The 17971-nt window shown below is 42.5% G+C and overlaps 1 protein-coding gene across 8 annotated transcripts in view; it reads right to left on the bottom strand.

The window, feature by feature from the left end:
- Positions 1-17971, bottom strand: part of SLC25A17 (solute carrier family 25 member 17) — a 556889-nt gene that overhangs the window by 387172 nt on the left and 151746 nt on the right. For all 8 annotated transcript variants that reach the window (XM_072126804.1, XM_072126800.1, XM_072126803.1 and 5 more), the window contains exon 3: positions 6925-6991. In XM_072126804.1, the coding sequence (XP_071982905.1) occupies positions 6925-6991 (67 nt within the window). The remainder of the gene's footprint in view (positions 1-6924; positions 6992-17971) is intronic.

Genomic DNA, 17971 nt, shown 5'->3' with positions numbered 1-17971 from the left:
TCCAATCGCGTGTGCCAAAAACCCGGGGCAATTCAGGGAAAATCGCCGCAAAACGGTAAAATTCGGGTAACCCAACGGAAAAAAGCAATTCGGGCCCTTAGTAATTGACCCCGAAAGTCGATGCAGCCGGAAGATCACAGGGACACCCGTGATACAAATATCTTTATATCTGTATTAAGCAGGGAGATTGGAACTCGACTCATATAGGTCAGTGGGTCTTTTCCCAGTTTATTATTTTCTTATTATTGAAGCCCGAGTCATAGATTCTCGCAACCCTCCTGCCTCAATTGATGCATTCAGTAATTCATTTAATATTACCCTATATATTTCCCAATGCCTTCTCTATTTCTACTATTGTGATGTTGTGATTTTGCCATCACAATCTCTATCCATTTATCTAACTCTATCCATTTTCTCTAATTTAGCATCTACCTCCTCATCTGTTATTTCTGATTGATACAACTTAATGTAAAATTTCCCAAAATCACCAAATATATCTCATTTACATAATTTTTTATTTTTCCATTTATACCTCTATTTGCTGATATATGTTGAGTATCCTTCTGATTCTCTATTATAGCTTTTAATCTCCTATTTAATCTACACCCCCTCCTCACAGTATTGGGTTAGCCAATGAAAAAAAAAATGTATGTTGCATCTTCTCCTCTACTAATGTACTATATTCTTCTTTTGCGGTTTCCCATATTTTCCTGTTCTCCTCATTCGGGTCCGCACAATAGGAATCCTCCTCTTCCTCTACAATCTTCGTTTTCCATTTCTTTTTCCAAAAAAGATCTTTTTCCTGCTTATTAGCTTTGACAAATGGTTATTCAAATAAATTTTTAGCGTATCTCACAGCATATCTACTGTATATCTGTTCATTTCTGTTTTATTTCTTCCTGTATATCTTGGTCTGAATCTAAAATTTTCTTTTTTATCTAGCCACTATATTATGGCTTCTGCTGATTGGTGTAGTATCCTTATAAATCAGCCTTAATTTTGCGGGGGAACAGCAAGGAATACTTCAAACCCGCATATTGCCTTCTCTATTTGGCTTGCAAATAAGTCTTTTTTTCAGTCAGAATTTTCATATGAAAAGTCCGGAAAAATCATTATGTTATTACTATTAAATGTCAGTTCTGTCGTATTTCTTGCTTTTTACAAGATTAGATTTTTATCTCTAGAGCACATTAACTTGGTTATAATAGATCTTGGACTTCCTCCAACAAGGTGAGATTTCGCTGGTACCCAATGAGCCCTTTCCAAAGAATTGAGAAAGGGTTTTCCTCTCCCATCACTTTCTTAATCCATGTCTGGACAAACTCTGCTGGTTATCCTTCTCCGATCCTTCTAGAAAGCCTACTAATCTGATATTATCTGATATTGCACCTTCTTGATCTGTCCTCCATTTCTATCATTTTTCTCTGCTGCAACAGATTTTCTTAAGTTGTTTTACTTCTTTCTCTAATAACACCATGGTGTCCTCCAGATCGCTTTCTATTTCTCCAGATCTCTCCCTTGTTTTTTTAACTCATCTTTAATAATTGATAGATCGCTAGTAACCAATGCAACATTTCCTCCTACTGTTTCAATGGCTGAATTTTAAAACCAGGAACTTGTTTTAAACATTGCTGCTTTTGTCCAATTTTCCCAGTTATGCCAGTTTCAAATCAGCAACACCCAGACACCACAACCGCAGACTTGCAGTACCAAGGAAGTGAGTTCCTGCTCACTGTAGCGTGACCAAGCCAAGCAATTCCAGCGGCAGTAACTGCTTATCATCCAGAAGCTTCCTCACAATCTAGGGGGGGGGGGGGGGAGGCTGGTCACCACGCTGGGAAGGACTTTCATGACACCAGAAGTATGAGTTGCAGAGGGATCCCAGCTTCTCGCCTTAGCGTGACATCAGTCATGGGGTGGAGCTCCTCGCAGCTCACATACTGCTTCTTTCCCTTGCCAACTATATCTAGAAACAATCTTAAACAGTACTGGCCGTCGGATTGGATCGTCACCATCATGTTGTATTGGGGGGTGGCGATCTGTTGCAGTGATAACCAGGAGTCTCTTTGACACCCAGGCCCATCTTAACATATGAACTGTTATGGTCCGCCAATCGCAGGCCGATACGGATCACTAGCAAAATCCACATATACTGCAATCCACACCTAAATAACATTGATTACACCTAAATAACATTGATTGTTATGCTATATAGGATTGTTTCCCCTAAATCCCTTCCTCATCCAATCCCTACCCTTCCTTGGTTGAACTTGATGGACAAGTGTCTTTTTTCAACCGTATAAACTATGAAACTATGAAACTATAATTGAATCAAAGTATAAGGTGGGAACGATCAGACTCCCCTGTACCCTGTTCAAGTATCCTAAGGGTCCTAAAAAATAGTGAAAGAAAGAAAACACAGTTGAAAGCTGCAAGGGGTGTGCCGGGAAACAGGCAATGCATACAATGAAACTCACTCTCCAGTCTCACTCTCTGCAATGGTATATATCTCCGATTGTTGAATCATTTTTCACCCATCTACTGTGTCTTTAAATCCAGTCTCCCTCTCTGCAATGGTATATATCTGTTAATTGCCCTAGTATTGCATGTGTATGTTTCTTTCTGTAACATTTGACCCTTTTCTGTCCTACCTGATTTAATGTTCATCTATGCCCCTCAATGAGTTTGTTTTTCTCTGTTCAGAACTTGATCCACATGTGTTAAGTCTCCTAGATTAATTGTTTTATGAGCTAAATGAGGGCCTGGTCTCTTGTCTTCTCTGGGTATAAATTTAGTGATATTATAGGATGCTTGCATTCCTTGTTTGCTTAGCATAATATTCTGCTAAGTATAATAATATTCTGAGAAGTATGAAACTGCAGTTTGACATTGCAGTTAGACAGGGCAGGAGACAGGTAAGATGGCAGAGAAAAATGAACAATTATGTTTGTCTCAAAATGTTTTCCATTTTCTCTCTGTTTGCTATGGTTGTTTTACTTGCCCACCGTCCATCTATTCCACCAGTACCAACTATCCATATCAATGCCTCCCTTCTTCACTCACCTTTCTTTACCACTCACACACTCTATACGTTATGTAACCATACTAACTTATCACAGTCTCCTGCCGTGAAGCAAGAAATAACTTCTTTTAAATCTCTGCAGCATCTTTTGTCTCTTTTCTTTCTCCTTCTGCTTGCTGCAGGGGACATCTCTCCTAACCCAGGCCCACCTTCTGCTTATTTTAATGCTTCACATAGAAACCCTGCTAATCTTATTAAGATTCAGTGTATCCCCTCTTCTCCTTCTCAACCCGTAAACCCCTTTTAAATGTGCCCTATGGAACGCCCGCTCTGTGTGTAATAAACTAGAATCAGTTCATGACCTCTTTCTTTCTAAGTCTTTTGACATGCTTGCCATTACGGAAACATGGATCCAGCAGGATGACTCCGCCTACGTTTCAGCATTGTCTTATGGCGGTTTACACTTTTCGCACTCTTCCAGACCTGAGAATAGGCAGGGAGGTGTGGTAGGCATACTCCTCTCTCCACAATGCACTTCCCAGGTCATTCCTCCTGTACCTTCTCTTACTTTCCCATCTTTTGAGGTCCACACCCTCAGACTTTTCCGCCCATTCTCTCTTCGTGTGGCAGTAGTATACCGTCCTCCTGGCTCACCCTATCAGTTTCTTGACCACTTTGCCTCTTGGCTCTCTCACTTTTTATCCTGTGACATTCCAACCATCATCATGGGAGACTTTAACATCCCTGTTAACACTCCCATTTCCCCTCCTGCCTCTCAGCTCTTAGCACTAACTACTTCTCTCGGTCTTTCACAACTCTGCGATTCCCCCACTCATAGTGAGGGAAACATCCTCGATTTGGTCTTCTGCCGACCATCTTCAATATCTGATTTTACCAATTCCTCCTTTCCACTTTCAGACCATAATCTCCTTTCTTTTACTTTCAATAATCCTTCTCATTCTCAGAATCCTTCCACCCATCATTCATACCGGAACCCACGTGCAATAGATACTCATAAACTCACAGAAAACTTACAGACTGCACTGTCCCCCATCTCCTCTTTCACCTGTCCAAACCTGGCTACTAACCACTATAATCACACTGTCAGAAGCGCCCTAGATGAGATGGCACCACTCACTATCCGAAATTTTCAACACAAGCGCAGGCAACCTTGGCACACTGAACAAACTCGTTTCCTTCGGCAGTGCTCCAGGATTGCTGAGCGTCTGTGCAGAAAATCGCGCACATCTGCAGACTTTCTACACTTCAAATTTATGCTAAAAACTTATAACTCTGCCCTCCACCTTGCTAAACAGGTCTATTTTACTAATCTCATATCCTCTCTCTCTAACAACCCCAAAAGGCTCTTTGATACCCTTCACTCCTTACTAACACCAAAGGTGCAGCCACCTGTCACAGACCTTGGGGCTGAAGATCTGGCCGCCTATTTTAAGGATAAAATTGATTGTATCCGCCAGGAAATAATTGCTCAATCCACTCACCCCTCCAATCCCCTTCCCTCCCATACCTTATCTTGTTCACTCTCTTCCTTTGAGCCAGTCACAGAGGAAGAAGTGTCTAGGCTCCTTTCCTCTGCTCGCCCCACTACCTGCATCAGTGACCCCATCCCCTCACATCTGGTACAGTCTCTCTCCCCAGCAGTCACTTCTCACCTAACTAAAATTTTCAATCTCTCTCTCTCATCTGGGGTCGTCCCCTCATCTTTCAAGCATGCTATTGTTACCCCTTTACTAAAGAAACCTTCACTGGACCCATTCAATGCTACTAACTACATACCAGTTTCTAACCTCCCTTTCATCTCCAAACTCCTGGAACACCTGGTCTATTCTCGACTAACCCGCTATCTCTCAGCTAACTCCCTCCTTAACCCCCTACAATCTGGTTTCCGCTCTATGTATTCCACTGAAACTGCTCTTTCTAAAGTCTCCAATGATCTCCTCACTGCAAAATCCAAAGGTGACTATTCTCTCCTCATTCTCCTGGATCTATCGGCAGCGTTCGATACTGTGGACCACCAGCTCCTCCTTAGGATGCTTCACTCCATTGGCCTAAAGGACACTGCACTCTCTTGGTTTTCTTCCTATCTCTCTGACCGCACTTTCAGTGTCTCCTTTTCTGGATCTTTCTCTTCTCATCTTCCTCTCAGTGTTGGGGTTCCTCAGGGCTCAGTCCTTGGTCCTCTTCTCTTCTCTCTCTATACTGCCCCCATTGGACAAACCATCAGCAGATTTGGATTCCAGTATCATCTCTATGCTGATGACACCCAGCTATATACTTCTGCACGTGACATCACCCCTGCCTTAATCCAGAACACTAGTAATTGTCTCTCTGCTGTCTCTAACATCATGTCCTCTCTCTTCTTGAAACTTAATCTTTCTAAGACTCAACTTCTTGTCTTTCCACCATCTACTAACCAAACCAACCCTGACCTCTCCATCTCGGTCTGTGGGATCACTATAGCACCGAGGCAGCAGGCCCGCTGTCTTGGGGTTGTGCTGGACTCTGACCTTTCCTTTTCACCATATATTCAATCTCTTGCTCGCTCTTGCCGTATGCATCTCAGAAACATCTCCAGAATCCGGACGTTTCTGACAGTTGAAACTTCTAAAATGCTAATTGTTGCACTTATTCACTCTCGACTAGACTACTGTAACTCCCTACTAATTGGTCTTCCACTCTCTAAACTCTCTCCTCTTCAATCTATTCCTAATGCAGCAGCCAGGCTCGTCTTTCAGGCCAAACGCTACACGGATGCCTCCAGTTTGTGCCAATCACTGCACTGGCTACCTGTCTCCTTCCGTATTCACTTTAAAATAATAACCCTCATCCACAAAGCTCTGAATAATGCTGCACCTCCCTATCTCTCTTCTCTCATCTCAGTCTATCGCCCTTCCCGTGCTCTTCGATCTGCCAGTGACATTAGATTAATCTCTACCTTAATTCGAACCTCCCATGCACGTATCCAGGACTTCTCCCGAGTTGCACCAATTCTCTGGAATGCCCTTCCCCAGACTCTGAGACTAATACCCACCCTCCTAAGCTTCAAACGTGCTCTTAAAACCCATCTCTTTAGGCAAGCCTATCACACTCGCTAACTGCATGAAATGTCAACTCTCCCTTTACTAATCCATCCTATGTCCTATCTCCCATCTGTTATCTGGCAAACAGCTGATATGTACCAAGCTCCAGGCTTCTCTGCAGTCTTTTTCACCTAGGACCCTGTAAATAAGATGGCGGCTGATGGCTGGTTCAAGCAGCAACATCGTTGTTTAGTAAATTATTTATTAAATTATTTTATATTGTTCCCTTATAAAGAATGGCTGGACCATTTTAAAACCTCTTGTGTCACCCCCTCATCCTCATAGTCTGTAAGCTCTTGTGAGCAGGACCCTCACTCCTATTGTTCCATATGACTGTTTGTTCTTTGTAATGTAATATAGTTGTATATGTCCCCTATGATTTGTAAAGCGCTACGGAATTTGATGGCGCTATATAAATAAAGATTATTATTATTATTATTATTATTAAACTTGCAGAATGCCAGCATGCTCACTTGCTCTCACAATTAAGCCTAACCCAATATGGTTTATTTGCAGGAGTTTTCCAGGACATTCAAAGTTTTACTTGAGAGCAAGACACAACACACTCCACTATACACATCTCTCCCATCCCCATCACTTCAACAGTGATTCCGATGGTTTACCTTTCTGCATAAGTGACTACGTATATCATTAAAATGATGACTAAAGCCAATTACCAGCCTCTACTTTACTGTGCATTATAAGTCAGCATAGAACTGGTATTTGTTAGAAGAGATAGCTAATAAATTAGCAACACTAGGAGTCTAGTGTGAATGGAGCCAAAATTTGTTCTCTACTTACAGTCCCTCTTCTTTAATAATTTCCATCAAAACAGCTGGAGTACTGCGAGACTTCCTGTTTTCATCCACTAAAATAAAAAGTTAAAATATATGCGTTAGAAAATAACACATTGTATAAAGCAATTAAACAATCCAGAACCTAGTTTCCAGTGTCGCCTCTGCTGTATGCTCACCGACATTCCTGGCTAGGCCAGCAGTATCAGCACTGCGGCCAATCAGGGCCATCATGGGCACTCAGTGATATAAAAACATGTTGATAGAGGCCCGATGTCAGCGTCAGTGTGGAGACAGAAGCAACATTGCGACTGGAGGCTTGGAAGCTGGGCTTTATTTATAAAAAAAAAAAAAAATTGCCTACAAATGAGTGATGTTTAACCCCTTAATGACCGCCCTGTCGGCCTTCTACGGTAACTTTTCCAGTTGCCCGTGGAAACCAATTAGAGATCAGCTGTAATTTTAGAAACATCTGTGAGGCAACTTGAGCTCTGATTGGTTGCCATGGGCAACTAGAACAGTTCTGGTTTCAGACACAGTCGCTGGAACGGGAGCGTCAGAGGGAGTCGCTGGAGTGTCAGAGGGAGTCGCTGGAGCGGGAACGTCAGAGGGAGTCGCTGGAGCGTCAGAGGGAGTCGCTGGAGCGTCAGAGGGAGTCGCTGGAGCGGGAGCGTCAGAGGGAGTCGCTGGAGCGGGAGCGTCAGAGGGAGTCGCTGGAGCGGGAGCGTCAGAGGGAGTCGCTGGAGCGGGAGCGTCAGAGGGAGTCGCTGGAGCGGGAGCGTCAGAGGGAGTCGCTGGAGCGGGAGCGTCAGAGGGAGTCGCTGGAGCGTCAGAGGGAGTCGCTGGAGCGGGAGCGTCAGAGGGAGTCGCTGGAGCGGGAGCGTCAGAGGGAGTCGCTGGAGCGGGAGCGTCAGAGGGAGTCGCTGGAGCAGGAGCGTCAGAGGGAGTCGCTGGAGCGTCAGAGGGAGTCGCTGGAGCGGGAGCGTCAGAGGGAGTCGCTGGAGCGGGAGCGTCAGAGGGAGTCGCTGGAGCGGGAGCGTCAGAGGGAGTCACTGGAACGGGAGCGTCAGAGGGAGTCGCTGGAACGGGAGCGTCAGAGGGAGTCGCTGGAACGGGAGCGTCAGAGAGAGTCACTGGAACCCACAAAAAAACAATTAGAGATCAGCTGTAATTTTATAAACATCTGTGGGGCAACTTGAGCTCTGATTGGTTGCCATGGGCAACTCGAACAGTTCTGGTTTCAGACACAGTCGCTGGAACGGGAGCGTCAGAGGGAGTCGCTGGAACGGGAGCATCAGAGGGAGTCGCTGGAACCCACAAAAAAGAAGCCCTCAACCACACCTGTCAACAAAAAATATTATGCAAAAGTTGGCGATAGTAAAAAACTAAAATTTGAAATTCTCCAATATTGGTTTTGCTCAGTAAAATTGAGCAAAGATAAGAAAAACTATATTAATGAGGTATCACCTTAATCGTAGTGAACCAGAGAATAAAGATAAAATATTATTTTTATGTTACGGTGAGCGGGGGGGGGGGGAGGGGGGAGTGCTAAAAATCCAAAATGAAAACTGAAAATCTTTTGTATCCCCCTTGAAATAGTTAATAAAATCTCATGAATAAGCTACAGACCCCACCCAAATTAATTATCTTTAAAGTGTATCTCACCCCGCAAATAATAAGCCCTCATTTGTTCGCATTACCAAAGAAATTAAAATTTTACAGCCTGTACAATGTGACAATACAAATCTGCTCTGAATGGCGCTACTTTAATTCTATACTTGGCCGTGCGCCCTTACAGCAGGCTTAATTTATTTAATGGGTCATTTGACCACCATCTTTGTTCCGGTTGTCGCTGCCCGGCATGTCATCAGGGAGTTGCGATCGGTTGCCATGACAGCCCAAGGCTGATACATATGCAGTTTTGTTACAATGAGCTAGTAGCTCATTGTAATGAATACTGTGCAAAAATTCCATATGCTATAATACAGTTGTGTTGCAGTACTTAGTAAGAATGAACAAACTCTCTAGAGTTAAAGTACCCTAGAGGGCCTAGATGAAATTGGATCCAAATTTTTCTGTAGAACTGATATAATACGTAATAAACAGTAAAAATCACAAACATGTTAGCTATCGACGCTTCTCAAAATGGCCTCTCTATCAAAATATAAAAACCGTTTTTGGCAGAAGTGAACCGCATAACGGAAATAGCTCCCAAATGTCCTAAATGCGACTTTTACATTTTACATCACGAAGAAAATGTAATAAAAAGTAATCAAAAGGTCGCACAGTTCTCAAAATGGTAGCAAAGAAAACGTCAGCTCATTTCACAAAAAAGACACCTCACACATCTCCTTACACCATGGTATGAAAACATTATTAGCTGCAGAAAATGGCAAAAAAAATGATTTTTTTGTACACATTTGTTGAAAATGTATTAAAACAAAATAAATCCTATATAAACTTGCTATCACTGTGATTGTACCTAACCAAAGAATAAAGCACAATGAAATGGAGTGCACAATGAAAGTCGTCAAAACTGAGCCCACAAGAAAGTAACGCAAATGCATTTTTTTTTGCCAGTTGCACCACATTTGGAATTTTTTTTCCAGCTTTTCAGTACAGGTCATGAAATAATAAATAACATAGTATAATTTGTTACATAGAGAATAAGCCTTCATACAGCTTTGTATACTGAACATTTTTTTTAAAAAGTTATGGATTTTTGAAGGTGGAGAGCAAAAAATTAATGAAAAAATTAACAGTTAAGATCCGTCATCCATTCCGTAATTAATGACATTCAGTTTTGTTGTATTCATGTATTTAGCGTTATTGTTTTTTGTAGCAGACTTTCATATTCCTGGAATACACCTTTAACAAAGAAATACTAGTTTTAGATTGCATTGTTGCATTGCAAAAACAACCACAAACAACAAACCTTGCACTATTCAACCTGCATGTGGTCCGCATACTGACAGTAAAAAAAAAAAATGACCCCCCTCCCCCCAAGCCCAGGGACGAATTAAGACTGCCATGAGCCCTAGGTTGTATAAAAATGATGGTAATTGGTCTTGGGCATTCCGGCTATGTCACCGGTCTGAGGGCCTCAGACCGACTCCGCCAATAATTTATTCCCTGCTCTATGCACTGTGTGTGGTGGGTCTGATAGTGAAACAAGGCAAGTGAATAAGTCATGCTTAGGCCCTCCTGTGACTTTAACCGGAGCACTCCAAACTGATTACCAGAGCAATTGCGGCATATAGTTATAATCAAAGAAGTCCTGAAGAGCATAGTTCCTCAGGGACTTCTTAGTAGGACACATCTACATCTATCAGTAAAACTAATGTTAGGTGTCCTTAAACCCCTTAAACCCTTTTTATTCCATTTTTTATGTGATGTAAATAGGTGTAAGAGTCGCATTTCGGACATTTGGGCGCCACTTCCCGTCTCTGAGATCAACGCCGGCCGTAACCGTTTTTAAATTTTGATCGGGCATTGTTTGTGATTTTTACTGCTTATTTTGTTTTATATCAGTTTTAGGGGGCGATTTGAATTTTTAATATTTTATTAATTTTTTTTATTTTTTAAACTTTTTTTTCATTTTTTTTCACTAGTACATTAACAACCCCCACCCTTGTACGAAGAGGACTCAGCCCGTGAGCCCTCTTCATACATTCCCTGCACCTCTGCGCGGTAGAGCTACGGGGTTAATGTTGCTCTGGGTTTGCCCACTTATACAATTATATGATTGTCTCTAATCCAAAGGACCAAGCCATTTTCAGGATTTTCATTTTTACCTTATGTTTTCCATTTAAAGAGCTTACAGAGAAATGTTTTTTATACTTTGGCATACAGGATTGTGTATAGTGTCATATTTTGTGGGCAGGGCCGATTCTAGGGTATTTGCTGCCTGAGGCGAAAATTGAAATTATATTATATACAGCCAACCTTATTGAATTATACACAGCCCCATTATTATATTATATACAGCTCCTTATTCTTTAATATGCAGCCCCCGTATTATGATATACAGCCCCCCTTAGATATATGTAGCCCCTTGTATTATTTACAGCCCCCATTTTCTATTATATAGAGCCCCCCGTTTTCTAGTATATATAGCCTTACTTTTATAAAAATAATACAGCAATGACTCACCTCAACTCCTCTCACCCTCCCCTGCTGGCGCTGATGTCCTCTTCCGGACTCTTCGGCTGCCTTGCGGTTTGAAGGGACGTAGGCAGGGTGACGTCATTGCACGCTCCCCGAGTCCTCAAAAGCAACGGAGCGGCCCAGACAGATGGATCTGTGCCGATGCTGCTCTGTACATAATTCACGTCTGTCTCTTAAAGAGACAGGCGTGATGATTTTTCATGTGGGCGATTCGGGCAGCAATGCCCATGCGAATCGCCCACATTATGGCCCCAAATTTTGCTGCCTCACTCAGGGCTCGAGCATTTTCATCTCGCCTCATGGCAGATGCGGCCCTGTTTGTAGGACAAGTTAATGTTTTCTTTCATAGCATTTTGAGAACAATACAAGCTTAGATTCTTTCATCAACATTTTTTTTTCCACAACAGTCTTCACTGTACCGGATTACCATTTTCATATTTTAATAGATCCGGCATTTTGGGATACCAAATATATGTTTCTTTATATATACACGTTCCAAGGAAAGCCCTCTCCTTGCACCCTTAACATACAGATATGTATGGTGGGTTATGGGGTCAAAGTTGGTGGGAGACACTCAGCACCGAGGTCTGTGACAGATGCCATCAAAAACATCCTTAAAAACAACTAGAACATTCCCCTCAATGATCCCATTCTTGGAGAAACACTCGGAAAAAAAACCCCGGTATTACATATCGTAGAGACACCACACTTAAAAAAATATATATATATTCTGGCCCTAAGTGTCCCTAAACAATTGACTCAAAAATTCTCATGGCACTACACCATCAATAGGAATTTTTAAATATGGTGATAAGAGATGCCAATGTTGTAAATCTATCACAGAGAGTTGTACATCCCTGACAGCCTTTAGCAAGGGCCAATCCTTCAGCATAAAACATAACACTACTTGTTTTGCAGTTAAAGTTATCAAATGTATCCATCATAAACGAAAGTCCATGCTTATTAGATGGTTTGCAAAAAAAAAACTTGCAAACTGCTTGCACATGTTTTGTGTAGCAGCTGCACTGTGTCCGACAAGCCAGAAAAAAGGGGCGTGTTAGTGCTTGGTCAGAGTGTCTGCCACATTTATAACTGACACAACTCTGCAGCATCAACAAAATGCACAAAAAAAATGGTGGACACTTCCAGAACGGTGTAGATAATTAAGTCTGTGTGCCAGTTTTGATTGACATGGCGCACTCTGCATACTCCACAGGTTTCCAAGATGAAGCCGCCGGCAGCCGCGATAAATGCTAGCAGCAAAGATTAACCGCCTATAGAGACGGCTCAGCTCGTGTGCCCTCTCCATAAATCTCAATGCCCAGATTATATATATATATATACACACACACACACACTATATATAAACTGGGCACTTTATTAGGTACACCATGCTAGTAACGGGTTGGACCCCCTTTTGCCTTCATAACTGCCTCAATTCTTCGTGGCATAGATTCAACAAGGTGCTGGAAGCATTCCTCAGAGATTTTGGTCCATATTGACATGATGGCATCACACAGTTGCCGCAGATTTGTCGGCTGCACATCCATGATGCAAATCTCCCGTTCCACCACATCCCAAAGATGCTCTATTGGATTGAGATTTGGTGACTGTGGAGGCCATTTGTGTACAGTGACCTCATTGTCATGTTCAAGAAACCAGTCTGAGATGATTCCAGCTTTATGACATGGTGCATTATCCTGCTGAAAGTAGCCATCAGATGTTGGGTACATTGTGGTCATAAAGGGATGGACATGGTCAGCAACAATACTCAGGTAGGCTGTGGCATTGCAACGATGCTCAATTGGTACCAAGGGGCCCAAAGAGTGCCAAGAAAATATTCCCCACACCATGACACCACCACCACCAGCCTCAACCGTTGATATAAGGCAGGATGGATCCATGCTTTCATGTTGTTGACGCCAAATTCTGACCCTACCATCCGAATGTCGCAGCAGAAATGGAGACTCATCAGACCAGGCAACGTTTTTCCAATCTTTTACTGTCCAATTTCGATGAGATTGTGCAAATTGTAGCCTCAGTTTCCTGTTAGCTGAAAGGAGTGGCACCCGGTGTGGTCTTCTGCTGCTGTAGCCCATCTGCCTCAAAGTTCGACAAACTGTGCAGTCAGAGATGCTCTTCTGCCTACCTTGGTTGTAACGGGTGGCGATTTGAGTCACTGTTGCCTTTCTATCAGCTCGACCAACCATCAACTAGGCATTTCCGCCCACAGAACTGCCGCTCACTGGATGTTTTTTCTTTTTTGGCCCATTCTCTGTAAACCCTAGAGATGGTTGTGCGTGAAAATCCCAGTAGATCAGCAGTTTCTGAAATACTCAGACCAGCCCTTCTGGCACCAACAACCATGCCACGTTCAAAGGCACTCAAATCACCTTTCTTCCCCATACTGATGCTCGGTTTGAACTGCAGGAGATTGTCTTGACCATGTCTACATGCCTAAATGCACTGAGTTGCCGCCATGTGATTGGCTTAGAAATTAAGTGTTAACGAGCAGTTGGACAGGTGTACCTAATAAAGTGGCCGGTGAGTGTATATATATACACACACAAATTGGAAAAAGCGAGCAGCACTCCAGAGGTAGAATTCAAAGGTTGGTGATCTTTATTGAGGCAAGTGACACCTTTTTCAAGGTGGACACCTTTTTCAAGCAATTTGACAAGTGAACCACACAGGGTATATAAAGGAAACATGGTGTGAAATGCATATAAGGGGGTGTGTCCTTAAAGTGCAAATGCAGCTGAGATCGTGAACATACATTATTATTTCATCATAAAATTCATATACAATAAAGTGCATGAGTAATACAGATGTATATAAACATCCCCATATGTTATACTTACAATAATAAAGTGCACCATAATTGAAACAAAGTGTAAGTATTGTGTTACTGAGCATACACAAAAGGGTTTAAATTACCCAGTATACTTGTGGGAGAGATCACCCAGGGTAGAAGTGTTGATTTCACCTATGATTGGATGTCCGCATCACAATCACACCACGTGTGCCAAAAATGTGGTGCATGCGCAGAAGTGACTGTGCACGCGCCAAAAAGTAGCGGACACGTATGGATGTTCAGCGAGTGCCAAACAAAAATGTTTACATATTTACAAAATGTTTACAAATGTTTCTGTTTGCAAAAATGTAAACAAAAAATGATGAATAATAAACAACAGAACGTCCGTGACAATGTTTGAGGAGTACTTGTATTAAGAGTGAGGTACCACGGTGTCCTCTGGCAGTCTGTACAACTCTTAGGCTATATTCACACTGCCGTTGCCCGCCCGTACCGTACCGTAGCGGGCAACGGCAGTGTACGGGGAGAGGAGGAGGAGGTGAGCGCAGCTCACCCCCGCCCCTCTCCATAGCAACCTATGGCGCACGGCGCCGTATTACGGGAAAAGATAGGACAGGTCCTATAGGACACACGATAGGACACACGTGCGGCACCGTACCGCTCCCGTAGGGTGCCGTGCGCCCATAGAAGTGTATGGGGGACGTATATCGGCCGTATATACGTCCCCCATACGTTAGTGTGAATGTAGCCTTAGTGATATCGTCGCCTCCCCATAAACAAGGAGTAAAGGCGGTCAGTAGAAATGCATCCAAAAAGTGTCAGAAAAATATCTCAGCATCAAAATGAAAATATATATACACTGGGTCCGAAATGCGTTGTATATATAGCACTAGTGAAAGTAAACGTCAGGGGGACTCTATATAAGTATATCCCCTAATAGTGGCAGTGCTCACCCCATGAGTGATGGAGCATATATAATGATCACAGCACCCACAGAGGAGCACTAACGCCACCCTTCTGACAATAAGTATCAGAAATGGGCCCAGAAGAATATAGATTGGACGCTTAAAGTTATAATAGCCATATGATATAACATTTAAACACTTGTCACCGGACAACTGTATAAAAGTAAAGAAATCATTACATATTGGAAACATTGAAAAAAGATAAAAAGACTTTGCAGGCTCCTTAGGGGCTCCACAAGGCTGTGCGGACTTGAACTCTACTTTTTGTATTTCGTTGGCATCAAGATTTCCTGCACATTTTTTTTACAATTTCACAACATGGAATCCAATCCAGGTGACTTATTGACCGTATGTACACACACAGATAAGGACCATGACAGGATCATGCATGTGTTTTCTCAGCAAACCTGGAGACACTGAACTTAAACGACAAAATGTGAAGGATCCCAAAGATATGCGATCAAATGTACAACCATTTATTCATATATCCAATCAATATGGACTTGAGTTATTGTTGCTGAACATTGACAATTTACAACAACAAGAAGTCACCAAACTACAACAAAAAATTCTAAATATTGAATAATCTCTTATAGAGACGATCTCAGCTGATGATTAAAAATCATTCTTTGAAACATGTATTTTTCAGAAAAGGGACATAGAGAGAATCAATTAAAATTTGTACTCCGATGAGGTGGTAATGGGGCAAAGATTTTAAGGAAAAAGGAACTTAAATGGATTTTTCGCCTCAATACATTAAAACCAAAGGGTCTCAATGTTGAGCTTAATCTGGGAAGCATTATGTGAGAAATGGGTCTTTGCATTTGAGTCATGTTGTCTGTTCCTGTTATGACAATCCTTAAAGGAAACCTACCACTTGAAGTGGCAGGTTTCCGATGGCAATACCGGGCACCAGCTCAGGGTGAGCTGGTGCCGGAGCTTATTTCAGTTAGTGTTTTAAACCGCGGTATCGCGGTTTAAAACACTTTTTAAACTTTATAGCCGGCGCAGGCAGGTACGCGCTCGGCGCTTACCGTGTGCGCGGCTACATAGGAAGTGAATGAGAGCCGCGCGCATGGTAAGCGCCGAGCGCGTACCTGCCTGCGCCGGCTATACAGTTTAAAAAGTGTTCTAAACCGCGATACCGCGGTTTAAAACACTAACTAAAATAAGCTCCGGCACCAGCTCACCCTGAGCTGGTGCCCGGTATTGCCATCGGAAACCTGCCACTTCAAGTGGTAGGTTTCCTTTAACTGTTTTTGACAAGGTGAATATGACAAAGATATTGTACTAATTTTTGTCTGTTTTTCATTACCGTGCACATTCTGAAAACTATTTTTTAATGGAGGACATTTCTCCGCTTGTAAGTCTTTTTTTCTCACCATGTTTCCTCCAATATGTAATGAATTCTTTACTTTTATACAGCTGTCCGGTGACAAGTGTTTGAATGTTATATCATATGGCTATTATAACTTTAAGCGTCCAATCTATATTCTTCTGGGCCCATTTCTGATACTTATTGTCAGAAGGGTGGCGTTAGTGCTCCTATGTGGGTGCTGTGATCATTATATATGCTCCATCACTCATGGGGTGAGCACTGCCACTATTAGGGGATATACTTGTCCCCCTGACGTTTACTTTCACTAGTGCTATATGCACAATGCATTTCGGACCCAGTGTATATATATTTTCATTTTGATGCTGAGATATTTTTCGGACACCTTTTGGATGCATTTCTACTGACCGCCTTTACTCCTCGTTGATGGGGAGGCGACGATATCACTAAGAGTTGTACAGACTGCCAGAGGACCAACAACGTGGTACCTCACTCTTAATACAAGTACTCCTCAAACATTGCCACGGACGTTCTGTTTATTATTCATCATTTTTTGTTTACATTTTTGCAAACAGAAACATTTGCAAACATTTATAAACAAGGTTGTAAACATTTTGTAAACATGCAAACATTTTTGTTTGCCACTTGGCACTTGCTGAACATCAATAAGCGTCCGCTACTTTTTGGCGCGTGCACAGTAACTTCTGCGCATGCGCCACATTTTTGGCACACGCGCAGTGTGATCGTGATGCGAACATCCAGTCATAGGTGAAATCAACACTTCCACCCTGGGTGATCTCTCCCACAAGTTTACTGGGTAATTTTAACCCTTTTGTGTACACTCAGTAACACAATACTTGCACTTTGTTTCAATTATGATGCACTTTATTATTGTAAGTATAACATATGGGGATGTTTATATACATCTGTATTACTCATGCACTTTATTGTACATGAATTTTATGATGAAATAATAATGTATGTTCACGATCTCAGCTGCACTTGCACTTTAAGGACACACCCCCTTACATGCATTGCACACCATGGGCCACATTTATCACTTTTGTGCGCCTAAGTGTAGTAGTTGCGCCTAAATTCTGGCGCACTGTTTTGCCAGAATTATCACAAGCTACAACCATCTGTGATAAGTATATTTTCTACCTCTTATTAATCACTTTACTTTAACACAGTTTAGGCGCAGTTTAGGCGCAATGTTAGATTCGGGCACTTACATGTCATCCTGCTACAAGCTCCTCTCTGCTTCTCCCACAGCCCAGAATGAAGAGAACACTCACAGCAGCACCCAGGTGTGTGACACCCAGCACCCAGTGACCTCCTCAGCAGGGGCTTCTCCTGGAGGGGATCCCCCAGTGCTGGTCTCCTGCTGCACCCCTGTAATTCTGCACAATATCCCCCTCAGACACTGTGCAGAATTACATGGGGGACACTTGTTTTTAGTATCTGCAAGCTTCTGCAAACTTGTGCAAACTTCTCTTGCTCTTGCTGTGAGCTCAGCGTTTTGCAGAATATTTTGTAAATAGAAGGTGATGAACTGTAAATAGTGTCTGCAGCTCCTGTCTGTAGTATATGTCCTAGTGTCTGTAATGTATCTCATGTATCTATTATATGTTCCAGTGTCTGTCTGCTAGAAATGAGCTCTTCTGCAAAGGGGCTCAGTGCTTTCTTCTCAGATAACGCCACCTTCGGGCTGGAGTGTTTTTGGGGCCGTTTTTGCGCCTAAATGAAAACGTTGCAAGTGATGAATATCATT

Source organism: Engystomops pustulosus, chromosome 10 (assembly GCF_040894005.1).
Source record: "Engystomops pustulosus chromosome 10, aEngPut4.maternal, whole genome shotgun sequence".
NCBI classification, from domain to species: domain Eukaryota; kingdom Metazoa; phylum Chordata; class Amphibia; order Anura; family Leptodactylidae; genus Engystomops; species Engystomops pustulosus.
This window is presented reverse-complemented; position numbering and strand designations above follow the sequence as displayed.